The sequence below is a fragment of the Gossypium arboreum genome, chromosome 4 (genome assembly GCF_025698485.1).
Source record: "Gossypium arboreum isolate Shixiya-1 chromosome 4, ASM2569848v2, whole genome shotgun sequence".
NCBI classification, from domain to species: domain Eukaryota; kingdom Viridiplantae; phylum Streptophyta; class Magnoliopsida; order Malvales; family Malvaceae; genus Gossypium; species Gossypium arboreum.
Window position 1 is genome coordinate 117,069,810 of NC_069073.1, and position 21,881 is coordinate 117,091,690.

Consider the following 21,881-nt stretch of genomic DNA (forward strand, 5'->3'; position numbering starts at 1 on the left):
AAGTAAGAATTTAGAAGAATTTGTGAAATGGTGAAATTAGTGAATTAAAAGAATTTATTAGGTCAAGCGGGTCAAAAATGAGGTATCGAGACCTCAAAGTTGAAAATCGAGCTATAAATATTTTTATAAATATTTATGGAGTGTCATTGAGTTAGTATTAAAGTTTCGTTAGAAAATTTTAACGCTTGGATGGCTAATTAATTGAAAAGGATTAAATTGAAAATAGCACAAAATTTGTTAAATTGTGAGTAAATAGCTTAAGTATTTAAAAGATGGCTTTAAAGAGCAATTAGACCCAAAGGTTAATGGCTGGACGGTTTGGGTATGAAATAAGCAAGAAAACAATGTGAACAAGGGCAAAATTGGAAATAGATAAAAGTTAATAGTTAAATAATGATGTAATTGAAAAATCTAGACATTTTCTTCATAATTTCTCAGCCAAAACGCCATAGAAGGTCTGGAGAAAGCTGGTTTTCATATTTTTACATCATGTGAGTCTAATTCTTGCTTTTTCTTGATAATTTTATGTTTTTATGACTTTTACAATTAGGTCCACTTGTAGAATTCATTAGTTTTTGATTTTATGGGTGAAATTGGAAGTTACCCTGGATGGATAAGGGAATTTTATGATGAATTATTATGAAATTTAAGTTCTAATTTCATATTAAGGTGGTTTTATTAAGTGATTTTGATAGGAAATGATATTTAGGACCTAATTGTGAAAAAGTTGTGAATTGAAGGTTGCTGTTGAAATTCAGAATATAAAAGGTTTTGAAATAGTTTATAATGATAAAATAAAGTGTTAATTGAGAAAAATTAGTTCAATTGATGGGTGAATTGAGTAGGGACTAAATTGTGAAAACTGTAAATTTTGGGGTAAAAGTGCAATTTCGAAATTTGAACAGCATAAATTGTGAAGTGAAATAGAAATCAAATAAATGCTAATGAGTAGAAATATTTTATATTATAGATCAAGAATCCAAAGAAGAACGAGGAAAAGAAAAAGTTGAATAGTCCCAAAATTTCAATATCTTCTACAAATTAGCCGGGTAAGTTCATATGGTTGAAATTAGATGTTTATTTGTGAATGATTGAAGTATATAATGTGTTATTATATACTAATTTGTTGTGGGATTGTGTAGATTTTGTTAATGAAAGAATAAATGTGGAAATGCAAATTAGGAAAAACGCAGGATTGAGTACGTTCGTATCGTGACGTGTGATGAATTGACGGATAAGACCATGGTTGTTCCATGGCAAAGTGTGAAATGTAGGTATGGTATCATCCATACTGAGTTGTGAAATGTAGGTATGGTATTATCCATCTTGAAGTGTGAAATGTAGGTATGGTATTATCAAATCCATCTTGAGTTAAGAAATGTAGGTATGGCATTTCCCATACCGAGTTAAAAAAATGTAGGTATGGTATTTCAATGAGGAAAACCATACTGAGTTGTGAATCGTGGCATTGAGCAACGACGTACTCAATTTCGTAAGCCGTTTCCTAATTTGATTATAAGAAATAAAAGAGAAGTGATCCAAATGAAAGAGATTGAGTAGTTATTCTTGTTGAGCTCAACTATGTGAATTATTATAACAATGGTTGTGAATCGCAGGAAACTTTAGTAAATGTTTTGGTATTGTTTGGAAATATTATGTTTGGTAAGCATTACTTTTAACCTATGAACTTACTAAGCTTCAATAAGCTTACTTGTGTGTGTTTAATATTTTATGTAGATTGACTTGAAGTGAAGTGGGTAGATCGGATCAACACAACAAAGCACACTATCCAGATCAATTCGGTAGCTTTTGTTTTATGTTTGAAGATTTATATGGCATGTATAGAGTTTGAATGAATTGAAGTAAAGATGTTATAAACTAGTTAACAATATTTGTACTAAAATAGTTTTCGGTAAGTAGCAGTAGTTTGACTTTGAAAAATCACTAAAAATAGTAGAAATGGAATTAAATAATGAATAAATTATGGAATCGAATCTCGATGAGTCTATTTTCATATGTAAGAAGCAAAACAGGTATATGAGCTATATTTTATGAGATGTTTAAATTTTTGTGAAACAGGGCCAGAGCAATTTCTGGATCCCCTATTCTGACTTTGGAAATTCACCATAAATTTTACAAAGATAATTAGAAGTCATACTTTATATGTACAGATTCCTTATTGAGTCTAGTTTTATTAGAGACAAACGGTATAGTCATTGAAGCTCTGTACAGAGAGATATCTGATTCGTAATACACAAAGGTCAGAGTAGTCAAACCCTGAAACAGGGAGATTTTAAATAATAAACTGTACTAATTGGCTTGACCAAAATTCTAGAAAAAATTGGTAAGTAGATATATGAGTATAAATTCAGAGAAAATTTACGGATTTGGATTTCGAGTTTTATAACTCGAGATATGAATTATTTAGCAACTATGACACAGTTGGACAGCTTGTCTGGAAAGTGTGATATAAATTGTTTGAATTTGTTTAAGTGCTCAAATAAGTTTAGTAATGCCTCGTGCTCGACTCCGGCGACGGTCTCGGGTAAAGGGGGCGTTACAAAGTGACAAAAATAAAAACTTACCCATAATTTAGTAACTAATAGTATAATTTATTATATTATTAATTATTCTAAAATTTCAACATTATTAACTATTCTAATTAAAATATTGATGTAACTTAAAAAGCATCTTTAAATATTGGTTTGACATGTTTTTTTAATAAGATTAAACATTTAGTTTAAAACCCTATGTGATGGTTTGATAGTCAAGGGTATTTATCGCCATAGGTGTAGTCTGGGTTCAAGTCACATTAATTGTATTTTATAATTTAAAAAATAACATTTAGTTTATATTTAAATTTTTTAAAAAAATAGCACTAAGGAGAATAATTATCGATGTTAACAAATTAAATTTATTAACAATATTATAAAATATAAAAAGAATAAATTATATTATTTAAATCTAAAATTTGTTTGACCTTTATATTTATTAAGCATTGTATTATAAAATATTTAATTGAGTTTTTGGTGTTACTTATCAAACAAGGATGAATATCTCACCCATGAACGCTAAGAAGCTTAATACCTTAAAATACAAAACTAAGAGAGCTTACCGTCATTTAGAGATATAGGTCGGTTCAACTTTTATTTTAGTCAGTGTCCAATATAGCTACCGAACAACGGAGTCTCATACAAATAAAAAAAGGGTAAAATACAAGAATGTTTAATCAACTATACGATTCGTTCTATTTTGATTATCCAACTATTAATTTGTTCATCAAAAAGATTATCTAAATTTTTTTAATATTTGAGTGAGATCATTGAGTTTTTATCTAAATTTTATTTTGATTTAAATCCCATTATATATGAAGATCATAAAATGTGTACGAATTGTAATTTCATTTGTTAGTATATTGTGTGGTTCTACTATAACATTTTTGTCCTTCGAGTTATACATAAAGATGACAGTTTGGATTGTGGATTTAGATACCCGAGAATGCATGATGTTTAACAACTGAAATTGTGCTGCAACAATCAAGGTAACCCTTAACTTTAATTAAAGTTTACACAAACTATAAAATAACATATAAGTATCAATAAAATTATTTTTAAATTTAAATATTTTAATTAATAATAAAGTTAAATATAATAAAATTATGAGAAAATATATCTTATTATTTATATATACTCTCAAAACCATTTAAACGATTTCTTGAAAATTTTATTCTCTTTTCATTTTTGGTATTAATAAATTATAAATAATACACTAAAAAATGTTAATATATATGTGTTTGAAATCCACACTTAAACTAGACTTGTTATGGGAAAAATATTATCACTGCAGCTATCCCTCTTTACAAGTTGCTCAGAATTAGAAAAGCATAATAATTTATTTATCCTTAAATTTTATAAAAAATTATTTTAACTCTTTATTTAATTTTTAATCTTTTTAATTTTTAAAGTTACATTTTTTCAAATAACCCTAAAATGTACAAAAAGTTATCGTTTGTTAATTTTGGTAACGTGAACATTTAACTAATTTTTAAATTTAAAAATATTAAAAATAATTTTTATATATTTTCAATAAAAGTTTTAATAGCAATGTGACTAATATGATTTAAACCCAAACCACACTTGAGATAATGAATACTCTAACCATCAAACCAACACACAGTTCTAATCACTCAATTTTTGTTCAGTCAATTTATTCATTTTAATCTGAATTTTATTAATTTTTAGTATATTTAATTTTGTTTTACATTGTAATTATTTAAACTATTTATTTATAATTACTCAGATTTACACTAAAAAATACAAATCTAATCTCTTGGAAAAACACAAATCTAAACAAGAACATAGACCCATCATACACCGAGTGTAATCATCCTAATGTTTTTAAGTTTTTCTATTTATAAAATATCTAAAATTATTCATAATTCATCATCAATTTTTAAATAAAAGATAATATATTTTAAAGTACTTAAAATAACATTTTTTACGTTTTGAATACTCAAAATTACACTTTTTACACTAAAATAATATTAATACTAATCGAACTAATATTCTATCCATTAATCAGGCTAGTGATGGAAATGACGCATGTCATGAAAGTTGAGCTAAGTATGTGCGGATACTCGCAATCAAAGTATTGTAGCGCCACCAGCACACCAGCTTTGATGATGAACCCTGTTTGACACGTATCGCCATGTGTTGTTCTTCAGTTTTATGTTTTCCGACACTTGGTTTACATGCATGTTTTTCAAAACACACATTTAAACCAAATACAGGGAGATTTCATTTTCTTCACAATTCACAAAAAATAATAAAAAATAAAAAAGGGAAATAATAGCTCCAACACAAAAAAAAGGACTGAAAAAATGGCGGATGCGAGGGTGAGTGTTAGAGAGGTTGTCGTGTGTAACGACAGGTGTGGTTGTCCTTCCCCTTGTCCCGGTGGCGGGTCTTGCAGGTTCATTTACACTCCCCCCCCCTTATTTTCATGGTTTCCTTTATTTTCATCGATACATGTTGGATTGATAATGAGAAAATGTCTGAAAAAGTTAGGAAGATATAAATAGAATAAAATTTAAACTCTCAGAACTTGGTATTGAGTAAAATTAGTGTTAGGTTTTGATAGCTTACATATTTGCCTTCAAATATAAGTAAAAAATGTCAAACAAGGTATTTGGATTTTGAAACTCACAAATTCAACATTCAAGAACCACGAACACATGCTGCTCTGACATTCCATCCGTGCGCCACATGTGTTCTGAGCAGAAGTATCTTTCTCCTTGGATATTTATTTTTCTCTGACAGGACAAACCGACCATTTGACAGTTGCGATTCTTTGTGTCTTGTTTTACTGCTCAGACTAGCGGGACCTAACTACATGCCCACCTCTTTGCTTTTGTTGTCAACTGTCATGACCTACAGGTGCACAACGACGGAGACCACAAGTGGGGCGGACCACAAGCGGTGCTCGTGCGGCGACCACTGCGGTTGCAATCCATGTACATGCAGCAAGGACGATGTGGCTGCAGGGACAGGGAAGCTGTACTGTAAATGCAGGACGGGTTGTACCTGTGCCACTTGTGCTTCTTGAGCAGAGATTTTGGTTTTGGTTTTGGTGTTACATATGTATGTCAGTTGCAAAATCTGGGTTTTGCATGTTTGGTGTTACTATGCGAGTGTTCCTCAATAATCCAATACTCGATTTATGAGATGTTTTAAGTAATTAATATGGCTGATATGTACCATCAATTTATGCTTAATTTTAGTCTTCCCATATTTTGAAATTTCAAAGATTAGGATCAAACCTTTTCCAGGACTTTCCGAGAATTCCCGGACTCCTCACATGTGCACTGTTTCAGGCCTATTGCCCTTGGTAGCCTCTATTCGAACGTAGGCTTCGCACCCTTAGGTGACTTACTCACGGGCAGACTTACGATATTCTCTCCCACTAGATCAGTATTACCATATTTCATCTTATGTGCATCCAATTGTAAACTTTACTCACCATGATTAAATCAAATTTTTAGTGGTTAAAGTGCAAATTTATTTTTTGAATTTTTTTCATTTTAGGGGCCCATAAAATATGAATTAATATATCATCAATTTATAATAAGATAATATATTATTACAAATGTAAAATAAAAAACGTTGAAGGACTTGAACATAAATACTATTAACTTTTTTAAATATAATTAAATATATTGAAATTGTTATATGTAGAATAAGAATCGAAAATGAAAATTTATAGGAAAAAACTTGTTATTGACTATCATTAGCTTGTTAATCAAACGTACGTTCAAATGTCTTGAAAATAAACCTCAACCAGCCAATATATATATCAATCATGCAAATGATGTTTACTTTGTGGTCATCTCTATTTGGTAAGTTACTGTATTCTCTTTCCACCGATCCTTGTCCAAATATCTTTCATAAAAGCACACCTCCCCATTTGATTTCACTGTCAATGCTGACTGGCTTCTGGTTCCATAACGTCCCTGCACAATTCCCACGAGAAAAGAAAAACAGCCCTCATCACTGTTCACCAATATTCAACCATAATTTTAAACCTAAGCATTAAATTTTTACCTGGGGACGAGTGGTATCTATGTAAATGGCACTCAAATCATATTCAGTCTCAGGTGAGTATATGTGGGGTAACAAGCTTAAATCATCTTTAGTGGTGTCCATCATTAGTTGGCCAACCATCTCTTTAAGTGGAAGTTCATCTTTGCCATATCTAGCCAATACCTCCTTGAAATTATGATCCAATCTTTGAGCCTACATAAGATGCAACCATGCAGCTGTAATAAAAACTCAATGGCTAATGTTTTGGACTTGGATAGATATAGGTATGGGGTTAAATCTCTATTTGGGAGGCAATTTTTCTTATGTTGGGACTTGGACTTTTTTTTGGTCTAAATTAGGCTCTAAACTTACAATTGTTCCCCCATTGAGGCCTGAACTTCTTTTTATCCAAGTTAAGCTTAAACTTGGCAATATGACAATTTTTCCCACATGGAGGCTTGAGTTTCTTTTTTTGTCAAAATTAGTTTTTCAAAAACCCTAAAGTTCAGGCACCATGTAGCAGCAAATGTTAAGGACTAATTTGGACAAAAAAAGTGTTCAAGCCCTAAAGCGGGAACAGTTGCCTAATCTAGGTCCCCGTGTAAGAACAATTGCCTAATTTAGGTCCCAATGTGAGAACAATTGTCAAGTTTAGGGCTTAACTTGAACAAAAAAAGTTCAAACTTCAATGTAAGAAAATTTGCCAAATTCAAACCCCAAATAGTGATTACCCTATAGGTATATTCAAAACTTTAAAAGTTTTTCTATGCATGCAGCGCCGGAACGGTATAGGACAATTCCTAAATCATCAAGTGAATATGCATGAAAAATCACAAACATGAAAAACCACCTCACCTTGAGCCAAGGTGAATCTAGGTTTGCATTTGATAGAACATGAATCCCAGGTGAAACCTGTGTGACAAAGTTGCCAGTTTTTTCTGGTCGGTTCGTTAGATAAACCATGGATTTTGAACGAACATCAACTAATATAAGGTTGAACCCATTGTACTGATCTGCCTCCTTCACCACTTCTTCAGCAAATTCAATAGGCTTCTTCTTGCTCTGAAATCATGGAATCCCAACAATCAACTGAGGGTTTCTTAATAAAATTCATCCCTACCAAAAGGAACTTGTACATTTCTAAGTACTATAAAGTGTACTCATTCATATCAAGATTGAACAAGTAATGACACAAGCAGAATGATTAGAAGAAGCTATGTTACTCTGAATTGGTTGCCAGTGCCATACACAAGTGCTAGATTTTCATGTATTCAGAGAGTCCTTGGAGAAGTGTTCCCCATACTCATGTCTAGATATGTGGCAGATATGTGAGTACCAACACGAGTATGCTAAATTTTTTTCAAGATTTCTATGCATTTGGAAAATCTTGGAGAAATGATCCCTATACTCAGTGTCCAAATATGTGCCAGATACGTGTCAGACATGTGTAGTACCAGAAAAAACGAAAAGTTTGAACAACATAGATCAAAAGTTTCCAGATATTGTAGATTTATAGGTTGGTATCATGCACCCACTTGAGCAAAAGTAGCTCAAAGTTAATGTTAAAATAGTTCTTAATCCTCATGTGCAACAATGAGACTCAAAACAAGGCCATTAAGGCATCCAGGTTCTTCCACCTCCCACCACTTCCCCAAGAAAAGCAATTAAGAGTGCGTGCCAGATATGGGCATGTGTATGATACGAATATAATCAAATTCTCTAAGTTTTCCATTGATTTGAAGAGTCCTTGGAAGTCATATCCCCATATTTACCGTCTGTCTTGGTGTGCCTAACATTGATTCGTGTCTATCTGATGCTCATAAGTAGACAATAGAGTGACAAAACTAACAAGTGATAGGGCACATTACACTCAAAGAACTCAAGTTTACAACATTGTTGAGAGGAACAGCCATAAATCCCGAAAGAATTACTGTAAAATGAACTTGAACGATACCTTGGTCATACAAAAAAGTAGACATGGGGGGGAGGGGGGGAGGGGCACGATATGTAGTCTAATGCAGAGCAGTGTCAACTTTAATCCCCAAAGAATTGCCTAGTGCAGTCCGAGGACAGATTATTCCACAAGAACTCTTTTTCTTCATCAACTCCAATTATGGCATCCTACTGAGATTTTAACAACTAGTAATATGAAGATCACTCTTTCATGAACCATCCACAAGCAAACAGAACAAGCAAAAATCAATTCAGGAAATGTTTCATAATTGATCAAATACATACTGAAAAAAAAAAGGGGTTCTTCAAAATCAATCATGGAAATATGAAAAGAAAAGTTTCAGAGATTGAACCAATAATTAAAAAAAGAAAACAAAACTTTTTACCTGCAAGAAATCAACAGGGAGATTTCCTCTACTTTTAGCTTGAGGAATGGATTGGAATTCCCTAAAATTGGTGATAAAAGCCAATCTACCATCCCTAGAAGAAGCCAACCATGTCCCACCAGCTTGCCCATCTCTTCCACCAAGAATCTCCCCACCTTCCCACCATATCAATGGCTCAGTTGGCCTTAAAAACAAAAACCCAAAATTCCAAAAATTGAAAATCAACAAAGAGTAAACAAAGAAAGGCACTTGAAAAAGGTGTATATATATATATTTACCGGTTGTGATACTCGTCTCTGTTGAGAAATAAAATGAAAGGGTAAAGTGGGTGTGTTTCCCACATAAACACCGCTATGCACATAGTCGAAATCTCCCTGCAAGAAAATGGCTCTGTGCTATTCACAGCAGTTGACTTCAGTGATAGCCATGGATGTTAACTTATATGGCTCCAACAAGTGGATAAAGGGAAATTGTCCATCGCAGTGTTATATAGTAAAGATATCAGATTTGGGGTTGGCCAAATTGGGCCCTTGCATATGATTATGCATTTGGGGTTCTTCTATAAGTGAATTTATTGCATTCTTTTAGACCATTTTACTTGATGCTATGGTACATAATGTGTATAATCAAAGGCTTAGGTGAATTTATTGCATTCTAATGAGCCCAAATTTCGATGAAATTTTGCTTATACAACTCAAAAAGATCTTTCTCACTTAACCAAACAAATCTGAGCTCTATTCCCTCCGGTTATAAACACGGTCCTACATTGTTCAGACTTTTCATTTTTTATTCATATGATATCTCAAACATAGTATATAATTTTTGGCTACGTAGTTACAGCAATTCCAGGAACAGACAAAAGTGCATGTGAGTTCATTGTTTGTGATAAGTTGTCATGCTTTCAACATGTTCCATAAATGCTGCAAAAGAAAACGACATTGGATTGGTTGCCTGTAATGTTAAATATCTCACTTTGCAACTCTTTAACATCTTAACTTTCATTTTCAAAACAAATTTGATATGTTGAGAGAAGATATTATAATAGACATCTTTTCTGGATGGAGGAGTTTCTTAAGGAAATGTTTGTTTCGAGTCCTTCGAGTCGGTCCGATCCCGTCTCACATTGCTGTGATCATGGATGGGAACCGAAGATACGCTAAGAAGAAGAAGATAGACGACATGACGGGGTACGATGCAGGGGCATTGGCACTCTTGCATTTGATCATTTACTGCATGGAGCTTGGTGTTAAATATGTTACGGCGTATGCTTTCAGCATCGACAATTTCAGAAGGCACCCGGAAGAAGTTCAAAAGATCATGGACTTGACGATGGAGAGCGTCATGCTATTAACGTGGATGTCAAAACTTCGATTGGTGAGGGTCCATTTTGCGGGGAACCTACAACTATTGAGTGCGGATATTCAGGATGCGGCCAAGAGACTCATGGAATCCACCGCGGGTTACAAGAACTTTGTGTTGACGATATGCATTTGCTACACTTGTTCCGATGAGATCTTGCATGCGGTCGAAGAATCGTGCAAAGAAAAATGGGATGATGGTATCGGAATCATGGGATACGATGAGGCGAACGACTACGAGCGACTCATAAAGGTGGTAGACATTGAAAAACATATGTACATGGCCATTGCGCCAGATCCTGACATTCTAATCCGCACTGGGGGCGAGTACCGGTTAAGCAATTTCCTAGTATGGCAGAGTAGTTGCTGCCATTTGTCTTCGTTGGGGACGGTTTGGCCGGAGTTTGGTGTGTTTCATCTGGTGTGGGTGGTATTGGATTTTCAGCAAAATTACCGTTATGTTGCTAAGAAAAAATTGCAGTTATAGACCTTTACGAATGGTTCATATCTTTGCTAGTATTAGTCCCATAATAACATGTTAATTAGGTGCAAAAATAAGGGGAAAAAAACTTAAGAACTGTGCCACCGGGCTGTACCAACTTTAAAGTTGGGTCTGGGTTTTATCATATGCAATTTAAGCATGTATAGTTCTTATTAACCCAAGGATCTAAGACAAATTTGTAAGTATCGAAAATGCATACATCCGGTTATAGTAAATTATTGTGTTATTGAGTTGTTAATGTAACACCCCCAAACTCGACCTAAACGCTATGGCCGAATCTGGTGGTGTCACATGTGAGTGCTTTTAGAAAAAAAAAAAACTTAGCAAGTTAAAAATCATCTAGTTTGTTATCTTTATTTAAGCGTGAAATCTCTAATCCAAATATTAAGTGAAAACATTTTATTAACGCGGAAGCTAAAACATCATTAATTCATAAATCAATAATTTAACAATTTAAAATCCCAAAACATATATTTAAATAAAGTAGACAAAACAAGGTGTTACTAAAAAATCCATGAATGTCTACCAGTGGCCACCATCGAGCCCTCCGTCATACCGATCCATCTACTGCCGAAGATTACCTGACAAACAAAATAAACAAAAGGGTGAGTTTTCATAAACTCAGTGTGTACATCCCCACAAACAGCATGCATACAAAGAGATAACAGAATACAATTATTCGGCCTTAGCCATACAGATATCACATGCATAACAGATCAGATATCAGAAAACATTATGCCCATCAACCCTGCACACCATCTCCGTCGAACCCATCACACCATGTGGGGATAAAATTGACCCATCCATCCCTGCGCACCATATATGGGGATATAATCGACCCATCCAACCCTACACACCATAAGGTACCACATCGCAGCACATATCATAAGTATGCAGCTTAGCTGCCAGGTGACGGGCTTATGAAGCCCTTCAGATACTCCCTTCACTTCGTCAAACCCATCCCGATGTAATGCATCATACAAGTATGGCATGCTGTAATGCAGACAAACATATTATACATTTATTTATAGAACATATTAGATAATTATGCTAAGTATATCATGCGAGCACATACATCACAGAATTAAGAGTCTAGTTAAGGCTTATCGACCCTACTACAGGTCACAATCGACTTAGGCGACCCGTGTAACCTTACAGAACATTTCAGATTAAAGGGGCTCACATGCCTGTGTGCCTTGCCGGTGTGGGCCCACACGCCTATGTAGGTCACACGGTCCAAATTGGTCTTGCCCATGTGGATCACACGGCCTGGCCCAGATTCCCACACGCCTGTGTGGTTCACCTGTGTGGTCCACACGACTCATTTTCCTGAGCCAGTGCCTCGCACACGGCTTACAAGCCATCACACACCCATGTTCGTTGCACCCATGTGGCACGCGCACGGCCTAGCTCGTCAGTGACACGCCCGTGTCTCGCAAAGCATGCTACCACATGGGCAGACCACAAGCCCATGTGGGGTCGACTGGCCACTTTTTGGCTTTCATCGAAACTCATTTTTTGTGTAATTAGAGTATACACCTGGTTCGTTTTCATTGCTAATCCAACCATGAGCACTCCAAAGCCTAAAATTGATCATAGCGAACCCAAAATCAGTTTCTTAAGTCAGATTATTAAGAATAGGCAAATCCTGAAATGAGAGCTCTACTTACCTTCAACGAATAACAGTGATTCTTCGCTGGTTAGAACCCGATTAGCAATTTACAGAACTTTGATAATCCCCTGATTAGCAAATAAAATCCCTCTTAAACAATCTCTAAACGAAGTCACGCAATTTAATAAAGTGATACTTACCGAATCGACAGAACCGCTAGCAATATGCCTAAGCTTATCGAAAAAGAAGAAAAACAAAGAAGAAGAGAATTTTGGCAGCAAGGGGGATTTGGGAAAAAGAAAACGACAGAGAGAGCAAAAAGAAAAAGAAAACATCTGATAAACCCTACCCCCTTTAGTGTTTTAGTCCAACTCAAACTTCCGCACAACTTAACAGTAAAATTAATGCTACACCCACGACTCGAAATTGAGATCTCAGGCATAATTCCTTGCCATTTAACCACTAGACCAACAGGCTCATTCTATTATATTCCTACCAATAAATTCTTTTAAGCCCATTAACCAAAAGTCAAACTTTAACTAGATAAAACCAAAATTTAGCCCAAGTTATGGCTCGAACTTGGGACCTCCCAAACACACCCCAGAGCACATAACCTCATAAACCACATATATTTATACAAAAAAGAATCAAAACAAAAGTTTCGATGTTTCCATGCTCAACAATCACAAAAGCCGAAATTACAAAAATTTGGGCATTATAGTTAAAATAAGTGTTGTATATTTGTTGATTGAGTTTTAGCTCAATTAGTATGGGTATTATTGTCAATACAGGAGGACATGGGTTCAAATGTGCTGAAACGCCTCATTTTCATAGGCATTGTATTAAAAAGAGTAGCTATGATAAGAACCTATAATGAGATTATTCAAAAAAAAATGATAGATGTATATTTAAAAAAATAAAAATAAATAAGTGTTGTAATAGTTCTTCAATGAAACAATTAAGAATAGCAAAGCATTACTGAAGAAAGAGCAATAGAGGAGCCACAAAATTAGTTGGAGCCAAAAAATTAGTTATGTACTTTGGATTAAGAACTTATGTTGTTCACTATACAAATTTCCTGATGCAACTTTTTGATAACCAACCCAATTTACTCAAACTCATTAAAGATAACTGTAGCCTCAAAATTGTGCAGTTTGTATGCTCTCTCTCTACATTCAAACCACCTTTTTCACTCAAAAGTGAAATTATAAAACAAATTTACTTAAATAAATGTTCCTTATCCATAAAATAAAGCTATCAAAATATACAAAACATGAAAGATGGTCCCAACACTTCTATAGGCACCCTTGAAATACTTTCAATGCATTTCAACTTCTTTCAAATTATCCTCTAATAAATAACAAACATTATCTTTTAAATAAATGTCTTATCTTTCCTATCATATCCCTTTAGATAGTTTCTTATCAAATCTTCAAAATAGATTAATTATCACTTTCAAGAGTTCTCTAGATTAAAACTCTAATAATGAAACAAGTGATAAACTGCCATAATCTAAGGGCTCTCCAAATAATTATTAGTTTCCTTTATACATAATAATTCTAAATTTGTTTGGCCTAATATCGCAATATATCATCAATAATAAAAGATTACAAGTAAAAAAATAATTAACATTTAACACAAAATAAGCATAGTTTTTGTCATAGAGCATTGTCAAGTTAGTTGTTGCAACAATTAGGTTTGACAAACTGCTTTGACATAATGTTCTAACAATTTTCTTCTTTGACATTTTTAACAAAACTCTACTTTTATTGCTCATCTTCATTCTTATGCTTTCCCTTACTCAATTCACCACCTTTCAAATTGCATCAGGTTTGTTAAAGGGGACAAGACAAGGGACTACATCAATAATCTTGCAAATCAGAGTTGTAACTCGTGAAATATATTTATTACGATCAACATGGGTAGCAACATTACGTTTCACTCAAGCATCAATCTATTTTTGATCTTCAAAATAGATTCGTGATTGAACATTCCTCACCTATGCTTGTATTTGCTTGTTCTTCTTAGTTGGTCTAGGTGGAGTTGCAACATGTGGTGAAACATAATTGATTCTTCTAATATCATTAAGTAGCTTAAAACATATTGGTTTGATGTGTCCAATTACTCCACAAGAGTGACATACAGGTCTACGCTATTGCTTGTGTTGAATTTTCGAGAGCGCCAATTTTCTTGGCATTGACAACAATAATAATAAGGAAGTTGAAACATGTTCTGTAACATGTCTAGAGTTACTTCTTTTCAAATCATCAATCATCTTAACACTAAGGTCTAATATGGCCAATCACTTCACAATAATAATAGATATGCTTTTGAAAATTTCCTCAAACTAGGAATCAACAAAAGTTTCTTTAGTTTTAATAAAAATAGTAAGGGAAGAGATTTCTTATCATTATCAATATAGCTCAGGCCTTTTTAACTGGTTTTTGTTTTTCCAACAACTAGTATTTCATCAAGCTTATCACTTATGTATCCAACTTAAGTATCTCTTGATCAAATAACTAAATCTTTTTTTTTTTTTGTAAAGCTTTCAATTCAAACTCACGATAAGTAAAAAATACCTTTTTTCTTTATTTCTTAAACTAATCTCTGATGGTCTTTCTTCAAAGTGGAGTTTTCAATTATGAGGTTTTCATTATCTTTATATACTATGTTACAATGTTCCAACAACTTGTAAATTTCTTATAACTCATCAATACTTATATCAACATCAATGTTACTATCCTTTTTTGAAATTGTCTCAATAGTTTCTACAACACTAGAAGTTAGAACAAGTTTTTACTACAAAAGTAAGTAATTGCTTCATTGACCATCTTCTTCTTCACAAGCAGTATCCTCATCACTTCAAGTAACATGGAAGGACTTATTTTCCTTTTGAATGTGTTTATACATCCAGCATGTATGTGTCCAAAGCCTTGGCATTCATGGATTTGGATTTTTCTTCTTAAGCTCTTCAACAACCATTCTTTTTTTCTTGATACAAAATTGATTCGTATTTGAATTTTTACCATTCTTAGAGAATAGCTTGAAAACTTTATTGAAAAATTTGGAAAAGGGTCTAAGATATTTTAAAGAACCAAATGTTGGTTCAATTGTTACAATATCTGATGTGATAGTGAAAGCAATATTCTTCTCAAACTTGAATTTTTATCTTTTGCTTTGGTCTCGAATGTTTGTAATTAACCAATCAACTCATTTATTTGCATGGTGTTGATATCTTTTGCAATTGTTGTAACTTTGATGGTAAACCTTTCTACAATTATCACAACACCTTTCAAACTAATTTAACATTAAAGTATTCCTCACTAAAAGTAGAAGCTTCATTAGTAATATCACATAATTTAGTAAAAAAACTCAACCAAGTTTCATCACCAAACATTCTAAGGTTTTTAAAACTAGTTGTTAGCATATGAAGTTTTGACAATTTCACTCTAAAAGAACTTTTATGAGTTGTTTTGAGAATACTCCAAGGTTTTTTTATTTATTTATAGAAACAAATTTAGAAATTTGTTTGAACTTTTTAACATCTACATAAAAATAACATTCAGAGCTTTTGGAATTGTGATTTGTAATCTTATCTCCTTCTGTAGTCCACATTGCTATTGATTTTAATTCTCATAAATGCTTTTTTTTTTTTCATAAAGTTGAGCGCTATCAATTAAACACAAGGATCACATCAAGTAAGTTAGGTGGCACCAATGGACATGTTTGGGTATAATAAACCATTTTTTATTGAGTTGTTGAAATAATATTGCAATGTTTGTTCCGACAGTTAAATGAAATAGTTAAAAAGTAATAAAACATAAGTAAAGAAGGAATAATAGAGGAGCCACAAAATTGGTTTCGCAATTCAATTCAATAACCTATGTTGTGGGGCCTTGCCCAGAATGAATCCATTATATAGACTTCCTATTACAACTTTTAAAAACCAACTTTATCCCAACTTACCAAATATAATTGTAGCCTTACTGTTACATAGCTTTAATGCATCAACACTTACTCTTTACTCAAATCAGACTTCCACTAGAAGGAAATAATCATTATATTAGAAAGTGAAATTACAAAGCAATTATACTTAAATAAAATTTTCCTATCGAATAAGTAAAACTTTCAAAATATACATCAACATGAAAGAGTATTCTAAGCCTTTAATAAGCAACCTTGATGTAGCTTCAATGCATCTCAACTTCTTTGAAATTTTTTACCAATAAGTAGAAGATATTATCTTCTTAATAAAACTTTGACCTTTGCTATCATATCCCTATAGATAATCCCTTATCAAGTTTTTAGAGTCGACTGACTATCACCTTTAAAAGTTCTCTAGGATTAAAATCCTAACAAAGAGGCAAGTGATAAACTCCCATAATATGCAAACAAAACATTTTTAAGTTTGGGGTGTGACACTTTTCCTTGTCTTTCTTTCTCCCTTTTGGACTTTGGAATTAGGTTTTTTGTTGATGGTTTATGGCTTCTTTTGTTGACTTTTTCTCTAGCGACCTCCATGCTGCTTTACTATTTTTTTTTCTTGGTGGGCATTTTTGTGGGGTAATGTGCTTAATTGAAATATTATTGTGGTTAAATTTAATGAACTTTGGACATGGTTTCTACTAATTTTGGTACTTTATTAGTAAGTTTTATGTCGTGCAATATATGTCCTAAGAGTTGGAAAATAAGTTGAAATGTGAATTGCATGGAAAATTTGGCATGGGAGCAAAAGTAACTTACAATTTTTTTTAGATTTTAAGATTATTTTATTTTAATATTTATTTTTATTTGAAAAGACAGATCGATTAAGATTAGATTTTTTTTTGTAAGGATCAAGTAAAGGCTTTTTGTTTGATTTTCTATTTATTTTTATTTGCCTTGTTTTGGAATGTGGTGGCAGGCCTTATTTTATGTTTTAATATGTATATCGGTGTAAAACGAATATGGTTTTATAGTCTTAATTTTTTCTATTATTGATATTTTGACAATTCAACCATTGAATTTATTAGTATAATAGTACTTGTCACACATGTAAAATTTAGAATTAGTTCGATATCTCTATCATAACGATATAAAATATTGTCTATATTGATATATATTTAATGGTTAAAAGATTTTTTACATAAAATAAATAGTAAAAAAGGTTTATTTCAAACTTGATATGCATAACCTACATGAATAAAATATGAAATTTAATGGTTGGATTGTTAAATATTAATAGTAGAAAAATATATAAAAGTGTGCAAAATCATGTTAGTTTTACATTAGTATAAGTGAATATATATATAATGCATTTGGCGTTGGTAGGGGTAGGACCACTGTTGTCGAAACCCTTTTTATTTTGAAAACAATGGGGATCAACTTTTGAAAATATACATGTGGAGTCGTTATCAATCTCTTGATTTAGGTGTGATTGGGCCACCTACTAAAACGTTTTATTCTATGAAAAATCAAAAAGTGGGTTCGGGAGTCTGTTACACATGAAGAAGGGTTAGCACCCTCATTACGCCCAAAAATTGGTACCAAATTGATTTGATGCTATCCTTATGCCAAAAAGGTTTTTAAAGAGAAGATTTTCCAAAGTATGATTCTTTTTAAAATATTTAAATAGTTCAGATTAGTAGTCAAAATTCTCTCGTTTCAAAGATATGCAGTATCATACCCAGCACGATTGGATACGATCCCTTATACCTTTGAAAGCGTAATTGATTTTCGACTTTTGAAAACTCATACACTAAAATTATAAAAGGTTATCCAAATATTTAGTTCACCAGAAAAATCATACCCAGTATGATTGAGCACAATTTTCCGAATTCCCCAAATATTGGATATTGCCTTATTTCAGAATTTTTTAATGATAAAAAAAAGTAGAAATTTGCTCAAAACACATTTATCCATTTTAAAATGGAATGCTTAATGCATTGTATCGAAACATTTGCATAGGAAAGGGGTAATGAACATGAAATAATAGGATACAACAGTTACAATTAACAAATCCAATAATTATGTATAACTATTCTAAGTACAATGTGACCAAAAAATTCTTTAAACATGAATAGTGAATAATTAATACAAAATAATATACACAATAATTAACATGGCACAATATAAAATAATGCACAAAAATATGTATAAAATAAAATGGAATTAGAAATCAATATAGTATAAGACATTTTCAACATAATGATGAATTAATGACCACATATATATATATATATATATATATATATATATGTATATAAGTTAACAAATTTACATAAAAACTTGGGATATATGTTTATTGAAATAGTTATTCTAAAATAAAAAGCTCAAATCGAATTATATACAAAATATTTAAAACACAAATTCCTAATTATAGCATGAAATTAATAATGTATGAAAAATTAAAAAAATATAAATTATACATGTAACAAATTTTAAAAATATAATCATGTACTCAAAAGGTAAAAAAACTATATTTATAAAATACCTAAATCTAGTGATGTACATTTATAAATCTATATTTATAAAGGAATTTTGAAACAAATAACATATAACATAATTTTTCATGTAACAAATTGATTTGGATTGATGGCACATATAAATAATACATACAACATAATAAAATATGAAAGTGTATACAATAAATAAATTGTATGATTTAAAATATTGTTCTTAAAAGAAACGCATTATACACATAAATAATTTTAGAGAAAATATATATACATAAAAAATATTAATATGAAATCGATAACGTGGACTATAATAAAAAATAATTTAATATGAGTTATTTACATATGAATAAATTTTAGAAACAATTGTACGCTAAGATAACATGGAATTAAAATGTGAATTATAAGATTAAATTAATTTTATCATAAATTATATATGCAATAAATTTTAAAAAAGATAATTACGTATACAAGTTGATTTAAAAAAATAAAAATTATATGTATAAAATAACATAGGATTAATAATATATAAGGTGAAAACTTGATATAAATAAATACATATACAAGAATAATAATATAAAACAGTGTTCGATTTCAATAAAATACTTAAAATAAATAAATTATATTTAGAGTTAAAAGAATATATATCAACATATCAACATATAAAATATATATATGTATATATATATATACATGTAAAATTCACCAACAATATAATAACAATGTATAAAATTATTTTTAGATCAACATCAATTAAATTTTTAAAGCAAAGGTATATTAACATAACAAAACAATTTCAAGAAGCAATTATACAAATGAAAGAAACAACAAATTAAAATAATACTTAGAAAAATGATGCTAAGATAAATTTAAAAACAATTACTTAAATTTTGCATAAATACGAGTAAACATATAAACTAAACAAAACTTGGTTGAAATGAATAATAAGATTAAGAGGTCAATTTGTAAACGATAGGAAAAAAAAAATTTAAAATGAAACATGTACCAATGATCAAGGACCTAAGACATAAATATCTCAAGCTTCAAAACGCAACATTCAAATAAGGACTAAACCGTGACAATGTGTAAATCTCAGGGAAAATAAAAAACAAATAGAACGTGATTGAGGCTTAATTAAAGATTGGCGCAAAAGGGGAGGGACCAAATGCGAAATTCACCCAGAGTAGCTAATTGGCCTCTAAAGACTAAACGGTGACGTCTTTATTTTGTCATTAAACCTTAAAAAATTGTTTGAATGGCACTCTGTCGTTTTCTACAGCAATTGAAGCAAAATCCTTCCCCATATCCATCTTCATTTGGCCGATTAAGAAGCCAAATCCCTAGCCTCTCTTGATTTTCCCTCAACCGATTCTAACACCCCTTTTTTAAGCACCGATCTACCTCTATCAATGGTGACGAGTAGATTCGGGCTTCAAGGGACGACCATCTAGGCCACGAGGTTCCATCTACACTCCGATTTCAACGAAGAAGACGGAGTCTCTTAGCACATTCGCAAGGTAAATCTCTTGCTTTCTCTTTATTTTCAAATGCATATAAACTCTAATGAAAGATTAATGGAATCGAAAGAGAAAAAGAAGAAAAAATATTTGAATACGTTTTCAATTTTTTTGATTGCTGTTTTTAATATTCGTGTATATATTTGGGGAAAGAAGATCCCCTTCCATGTACATTCAGTGGCTTTTTATAGCCTAAAAATGAGAATAAATAAGAAAAAATCAAATTGCTTTGCTGTAAATTGCTGCGTATTCTGTTAATCCGCTTCTTCTCGCAGGTTCGACTGTACGGAGGAAAGCCACTCGTGGGGAAGCTGCAATGCGTGCGAGCAGCAGTTGGTGACTTGGGATTTCCAGAGTCTTCCCCCATTCGGGCTGTTTGGGCTAATTTCGGGATTGGGCCTACTAGGGTATTAGTTTATTTCGGCTAGAATTTAAATTTAATGTTTGTCAGATATTAATTTGGTTAATTGGGTCATGGGCTAATGGACTTTTATTGTATTGGTTTATTATTGTTTTTTAATTTTTGGTTTTTTGGTTTTCTAACAGGCCCGGGCAAAATGGGCCTATTACAACTGTAATTGTTTTGCTATTCTATTTCCATACATTTATATAGTATTATATAAAATTTTTATCTGATAATTTTTGCTATTTGAAAATATCATTAAGTACAAGTGGTTGTCCGGAAAGTCAAGCAGTTTTAGGAAATGAGGTATCTGGACCTTATTTTTATAAATCGAGCTTGTAAATATTTTTTAAAATATTTTTCGAGTGATTAAATAGGTGTATTAAAATTTGGTTAGTAAATTTTAACGTTTAAATAGTTAATTAATTAAAAGTGACTTAATTGTGAAATTGTTAAAGTCAATTGTTATAGTTAATTAATTTAATTGAATTCAAAGAATGAAATGATGGATTTATAAGGAAATTTAGCCATATATTTAGCTTTGTTATTAAATGCATGTTTATTTTAAATAGAAATGAAATGATTAAAATAATAATAATAATAATAATAAAACTAAAGTGGAGGCATCATCTTCTTTCTTTGTTTCTTCACCGAAAGTTGAGAGAACAACTCCGTTAAAGGAGGGAGCTTAAAATTCGGCTACACAAAAGCTTGTGCATGTAAGCATTTTCTTAACTTGTTTTTCATGAAATTGGTATTTTTGTGATTGTTATTTTGATGTCTAGCTAGATTATGGGTTAATTTGTGAAATTATCAAATTAGAGAAAATATGCCATTGATGAATTTAAATGATTTTGATGTTAATTGGTAGAATATGAAGTTTAGTTGTTAAATAAACATATTTTGTTAGGTAAATTTTTTTTATGATTTTAAGGTTTAGGGACTTATTTATGAAAATAGTAAAATTTAAGGAAAATATTGTAAATTGATGATAAATACGGGCTGTTATAAGGCTAGGTAAAAATCGGCTAACATGAATTTTAATTAAAAGTGGTTAAATTAGAAGTTTTGGGTTTAGGGACTAAATTGTAGAAAGTACGAACTTTGAGGGTAATTTTGTAAATTTTCATTGTTAATG

General features: G+C 31.6%; 3 protein-coding genes and 1 long non-coding RNA gene across 4 annotated transcripts; 3 read left to right on the forward strand and 1 right to left on the reverse strand.

Annotated features, from left to right (window-relative positions):
• Nucleotides 1–4,799: 4,799 nt before the first annotated feature.
• LOC108459439 (metallothionein-like protein 4B) lies at nucleotides 4,800–5,736 on the forward strand. Its single transcript, XM_017758806.2, has 2 exons — nucleotides 4,800–4,971; nucleotides 5,436–5,736. The coding sequence occupies exons 1-2, from the start codon at nucleotides 4,880–4,882 to the stop codon at nucleotides 5,602–5,604; spliced, it is 261 nt and encodes an 86-aa protein (XP_017614295.1). The 5' UTR covers nucleotides 4,800–4,879; the 3' UTR covers nucleotides 5,605–5,736.
• Nucleotides 5,737–6,254: 518 nt separating this feature from the next.
• Nucleotides 6,255–9,632, reverse strand: LOC108458446 (uncharacterized). Its single transcript, XM_017757844.2, has 5 exons — nucleotides 9,196–9,632; nucleotides 8,918–9,101; nucleotides 7,434–7,640; nucleotides 6,600–6,791; nucleotides 6,255–6,508 (listed from the first exon to the last, which is right to left on the reverse strand). The coding sequence occupies exons 1-5, from the start codon at nucleotides 9,276–9,278 to the stop codon at nucleotides 6,371–6,373; spliced, it is 804 nt and encodes a 267-aa protein (XP_017613333.1). The 5' UTR covers nucleotides 9,279–9,632; the 3' UTR covers nucleotides 6,255–6,370.
• Nucleotides 9,633–9,911: 279 nt separating this feature from the next.
• Nucleotides 9,912–10,949, forward strand: LOC108459201 (dehydrodolichyl diphosphate synthase CPT3-like). Its single transcript, XM_017758554.2, has one exon. The coding sequence runs from the start codon at nucleotides 9,938–9,940 to the stop codon at nucleotides 10,760–10,762; it is 825 nt and encodes a 274-aa protein (XP_017614043.1). The 5' UTR covers nucleotides 9,912–9,937; the 3' UTR covers nucleotides 10,763–10,949.
• Nucleotides 10,950–19,904: 8,955 nt separating this feature from the next.
• On the forward strand, nucleotides 19,905–20,979 carry LOC108459650 (uncharacterized). The gene is made up of 2 exons (XR_001867393.2): nucleotides 19,905–20,340; nucleotides 20,616–20,979. It is a non-coding gene; the product is annotated as an uncharacterized LOC108459650 (long non-coding RNA).
• Nucleotides 20,980–21,881: the final 902 nt, after the last annotated feature.

What these genes read in the sequence shown, in the direction of transcription:
- LOC108459439 (XM_017758806.2), top strand. Translation starts at nt 4,880, where the DNA reads ATGGCGGATGCGAGGGTGAGTGTTAGAGAGGTTGTCGTGTGTAACGAC. An exon ending in CCCGGTGGCGGGTCTTGCAG is followed by an intron (nt 4,972 to 5,435) that starts GTTCATTTACAC and finishes CATGACCTACAG; the next exon opens with GTGCACAACGACGGAGACCA.
- LOC108458446 (XM_017757844.2), bottom strand. Translation starts at nt 9,278, where the DNA reads ATGTGCATAGCGGTGTTTATGTGGGAAACACACCCACTTTACCCTTTC. An exon ending in TCCCTGTTGATTTCTTGCAG is followed by an intron (nt 7,641 to 8,917) that starts GTAAAAAGTTTT and finishes CCATGATTTCAG; the next exon opens with AGCAAGAAGAAGCCTATTGA. An exon ending in TAGATACCACTCGTCCCCAG is followed by an intron (nt 6,509 to 6,599) that starts GTAAAAATTTAA and finishes GGAATTGTGCAG; the next exon opens with GGACGTTATGGAACCAGAAG.
- LOC108459201 (XM_017758554.2), top strand. Translation starts at nt 9,938, where the DNA reads ATGTTGAGAGAAGATATTATAATAGACATCTTTTCTGGATGGAGGAGT.